General features: G+C 39.7%; 1 protein-coding gene across 1 annotated transcript; it reads right to left on the reverse strand.

Moving 5' to 3' along the window:
* Window positions 1–353: 353 nt before the first annotated feature.
* Window positions 354–4,143, reverse strand: LOC118363318 (E3 ubiquitin-protein ligase RNF4-like). The gene is made up of 8 exons (XM_035744038.2): window positions 3,972–4,143; window positions 3,198–3,310; window positions 2,719–2,851; window positions 2,566–2,642; window positions 2,392–2,404; window positions 2,136–2,259; window positions 1,875–1,926; window positions 354–1,748 (listed from the first exon to the last, which is right to left on the reverse strand). The coding sequence occupies exons 2-8, from the start codon at window positions 3,207–3,209 to the stop codon at window positions 1,599–1,601; spliced, it is 561 nt and encodes a 186-aa protein (XP_035599931.1). The 5' UTR covers window positions 3,210–3,310; window positions 3,972–4,143; the 3' UTR covers window positions 354–1,598.
* Window positions 4,144–4,755: the final 612 nt, after the last annotated feature.

A 4,755-nucleotide genomic window follows, 5' to 3' on the forward strand; every position in this document is an offset into this window, starting at 1 on the left:
TTCCAACCAGTGTCTTTGTGAGACGCAGAGTAGGTGAACAGATGAACTCTGCATGTGTGGTTCCCACAGTGAAGTATGGTGGAGGTGCGATGGTGCTTTGCTGGCGAGTCTGATTTATTCAGAATTCAAGGCACACTTAACAAGCATGTCTACCACAGTATTATACCAAGAAGGAGTGATGGAGTGCTGCGTCAGATGACTTTGCCTCCGCAATCACCAGACCTCAACCCAATTGAGATGGTTTGGGATGAGTTGGATCAAAGTGTGAAGGAAAAGCAGCCAAGTGCTCAGCATATGTGGGAACTCCTTCAAGACTGTTGGAAAAGCATTCCAGGTGAAGCTGGTTGAAAGAACGCAAAGCTGTCATAAAGGCAAAGGGTGGCTACTTTGAAGAATATAAAATATATAATTATGATTTGTTTAACACTTTCAGTTTCTACATGATGCCATGAGTTATTTCATAGTTCTGATGTCTTCCCTAATATTCTACAATGTAGAAAATAGTACAAATAAAGAAACCCTTGAATGAGTAGGTACATCCAAAATGACAGGAATTATAGATCTCTCAGGTTAGCATGAGTGCTCAAAAATGCACTCTCCTACCTCAGGGTCTCTTAGTTTCTGTCACAAAGATACCAGAAACAATACTTTCAATCAACATTTTTATTGAACCTTAAATTAACTTATCCTTTATCTATATCTATCCACAAAATTATTTACAATGTCGATGACCAAATTCAAGCAACACCCACCATTCAGACAGCCACCTACTCAGCAGCAATAATCAGATGCTTCTACTGGAGTTAGAGTTAGGTCTCCTGTGGCAACATGTAACTTTTTGGCCAACCAGACCAAATTCACATAGAAATTTGGGTTATAGATCTATTATTCTACTTTAAAGCAAGTCTAATACTGCTTTTATCAATTCTATTTCTATGTTTAAGTTCTGTTTGAGTCTTACATCCAGTTTTGTACACAAGCTTAAAAAAGCTGAAACAATATTTTTGGTTATGGAAAATATATTTCAATGGTTTATATGTACAATGATTCTCTACACTATACTAGCTTATTTTGTCATATAAACTAATATTAGGCTAACTATTAGAGGTTTAGCATATAGGAAATGGTGGTGCGATTTCAGCATAGAGCAACTTAAGCGCAATTCACATGTGCTATTTCCATCGACAACATGTGACTTAAGATAAAAATAAAAAGACCAAGTTGCTAAATTAAAATAAAATTCTAAAATGTGGCATTTCATTAAAACAGTATCTGATCAAAAGGTAATATAGCTTCTGAGTGTAGTTTTTTCTTGGTTGTGGTCACTGGTGATGCAGATCCACAACAATCTGATTACTGTGGAATGAATGACCAGCAGTACGAGAATAGGTGGAATACGTTTTTTTTTTTTTTTTTTTAAATATAGGTGAATGTCTGCTGGCATGAGAGAGTCATTGTAGAAGAAACATCGGTTGAATGTGTATGTAAACAAAAAGGTATGCTTGTCCATTAGGGGGCAGTGATAGTCAGGTATGATTCAAAGTGTTGCCGGTTTGGAGGGTGAAACAAGTGGGTGGATGAGTCATGGGTGTTTGGCATCAGATGTATATGGGGTGGTATTGCCTGTGGGTCAGTTTCTTTCTGCAGGTTGGGCAAGTGTGGGATCTCGACAGTGAGTCACGGAGGCACTGACTGCAGAAAAGGTGACCACATTTTGTAGAGACCACTAGTCTGCCACTTTCAATGATCTAGAGGAAGAGGAAAACAGAATCTTAGTTGAAGAGACAAATTCACACTCTGGTAGCTACACAGCAATTACATCAACAGTTTGGCATAGTCACCTTCACACACACAATGATGTATGCTTCTCTTACCTCAGCATAGGAGTCCATACACACTGGGCAGCTGACTGTACCTGGCGTAGACCTGTGGAGAACACTAGACCATCAGGATCTACCGCAACCCAAGGTCATGATTTCAGTGGTCACATGCCAATATTATGAGTGGATAAATGGATGAATGAGATTGATGCTTTTATGTGCCTTAACACAAATGTTCCAATAAAATTTTTTAAAAAACAAACATTTGATATGTCATCTGATAAGATTATCATGTCAGAGGTTGTTAGTTAGTACCTGGCTCTACTGCTGGCCTGTAGAGAAGATAGAAGGTCAGCACTGAGGCTCCCATTGGTATCCCCCTCCTCATCACTGCTCAGCACGTAACTCTCACCGCCAAGTCCACGTCTGCCCTGAAGCCCTGATACATGCCATTTAGCAGATAAACATGCATTTTTCTAACAGAGTTTGTCTGATGTAGTGATGAATGATTACTTGAGGGTCAAAACATAGTTAATCTTAATCTCTGTGATTGAGGAAAACAATGAATTACCTTCAACGACAACCTGGTTTCCCCATTCACAATCATGCAGTGGTGGAAAAGAAGAGAATAGAAACATAAAATGTCAACATTTCAGTCTTTAAACAGTGGCAAAAGCTTATTGTTATCAATTAAAACAGCCAATGCATACATCATTATTTGCATAGAGAGAGGTCCCAAACTCACCACCATGGAATCATTGTTGGTCAAGTCAACCACAGTTGACTCAGAACCTTCACATGTCAAGTCCACCACCTCCTCACCTGCACAGCCAAAAGAAGGGTTTGAAACCTATCCATAATCAACCAGAGAGAAAGGCATAAAGCCATTGGTACTCACTGCTAGTCCTACTGCTCTCCAGCACAGCAATGGTCTCAGCAGCGGCTGCTGCACGAAGTGGCATAGTGGTGGTGACTCTGCTACTCTTGGCTGTGCGTCTGGAACTTGAGGGGGCTCCAGTCCTTCTCTTCCTCTGTGTGTGACAAAGTACTGCTTTTTAGTAACCAGACCCCTTTGCTTAAGTGAAAATGAAACTGAAGGTTTTGGAGGGTTATCATGTGACAGGAATGTGGGCCTACAACAAACACTACACATTGCCTGCTACCGTAGGCTGAATGCTAGAACAGCCTCCATCGTTTTTGACGTTAGGCCACTCTGGTAGGACTACATTATGATCAAATAGCCTCAGCGGGTACAACCTCAGTGTTCACAGTAAACGCACACTGGAAGTTGCAAGGAATTTTCACAACGTTACGCTCAGCAGAACTGACATTTTCTCTGTGTCTAAAAAAATGAGGGATGTAAAGGTGAGAACTTACTGTACTGCTCATGTTGTGATGGGAAAGGTGTGGATGAAAATCGGTCAAATATAGTACACGCTGATAAATTTACATCCGTTCCGACTCAAGCTCGAGACCAATTGAACAGTAATCTGGGGGAATAAAATAAACCAATGACGTTACAAAACAAGCGGTCACATCTGATAAACACAACACACACTAGGCATGAGCCTTTACAATATTTTGTTGTTGAAAAATAGAAACCTATTAACATTAGCTCGCTAATAAAACCAAACAGCACCCCAATCCATCTCAGTCTCTGCTTAGAGAAATAAAACGTGAGTTTATATACTAGCTACGTTTATCCACAAACATAACTAACCAATTGTTGTGTGGTTTAGCTGCTGTGATAACAAAAACAGTTGGTTAGTTTGCTAGCTAAGTTAATGAGGTTAGCTTGCATATTAGCTGGGTCTGAGCAGGGCAGCGCATCAAGAAGCGTAGGTTTATCCCGAGAACATGGTCATTAACACGGTTTATTAAGCATGACATGCGTCTAAACAACTAGCTAAAGTATCTGATTATCACAAATGCACTGGATAATGAAAACATGAGCTATAGTAGCGAGAATGGACATTTTAGCTAACGAGCAAAGTCAGCTAATAACGCTAACATGCTCCTATGCAAGCTCTACCTCCTTGTAAAATAGGTTTTACAACCCAAGTCAGTTTAACGTTAACAAAAAAATTCAACATATGGGTGACAGCTAGATGTATTAAATTATAAATAATCCAGGTTTAAAATGGTACATACTTTTTGAAAATCAACTTCCTCTCTCCTGCAGCCTGCTAACCAAATACAACGGGAAACGCTTCTTCTTCTTCTTCTTCTTCTTCTTCTTCTTCTTCTTTGGGGTTGGCTGATCGCATCCACACGCCCCACCTTCATAGAATGAAAAGATGCAGAGCTGGGCACGTTGGACTCGCACTTTTAAGCTTGTCGTTTTACAATGGGTCCACAATTTTCATGTGTAATGTAGTTGAGATCAGTGTATTGCATTTAATTTCGTCTTTGAGTTAAGTAGAAATATATTTCAGTAGTAAACAGGGAAACAACAACGAGTTACAGGCAGTTCACAATAGAAAATACCAGAGGGGCATCGTTTACTAGGCTACCTAAATTATTGGGATCATCTGGTTACCACCAGTGTTTGGAATACATTGAGTTAGTTGACAACACAGACCATGGGACGCTTTTTCTCACCTAAGGTGTATTTGTCAAAGGTCCGCGGTGGGTCTGTGTAAACTATATGATTATATTGGAGACAGGTTTATTGCGGTGACTGTCATCTGTTCCTTTACTCGTATAGCATTTCTAAGTAGAAGCCATATCAGCCAGGGAAAATAATTGTTCTCACTTTATGATAGAACATTCAGATTTTCTGCCTGACTGTGGCACTCTTTACCTGAATTTTTAGGATTTTCATGTGATCACAACAAAAATACTTATTTTGCTCAAATAGGGATAATTAGTTTTCTTTGAGAAGATGGTCCTGGCTGAGAATATAACATTCCGGTTTCTGCCTAAATGTGGCACT

This window comes from Oncorhynchus keta, chromosome 30 (assembly GCF_023373465.1).
Source record: "Oncorhynchus keta strain PuntledgeMale-10-30-2019 chromosome 30, Oket_V2, whole genome shotgun sequence".
Lineage (NCBI taxonomy): Eukaryota > Metazoa > Chordata > Actinopteri > Salmoniformes > Salmonidae > Oncorhynchus > Oncorhynchus keta.

Bases quoted from the DNA above. Each gene is read 5' to 3' on its own strand.
- LOC118363318 (XM_035744038.2), bottom strand. The intron at 1,927-2,135 runs GTACTAACTAAC...TGTTCTCCACAG, and splicing joins CAGGCCAGCAGTAGAGCCAG to GTCTACGCCAGGTACAGTCA. The intron at 1,749-1,874 runs GTAAGAGAAGCA...CTCTTCCTCTAG, and splicing joins GTATGGACTCCTATGCTGAG to ATCATTGAAAGTGGCAGACT.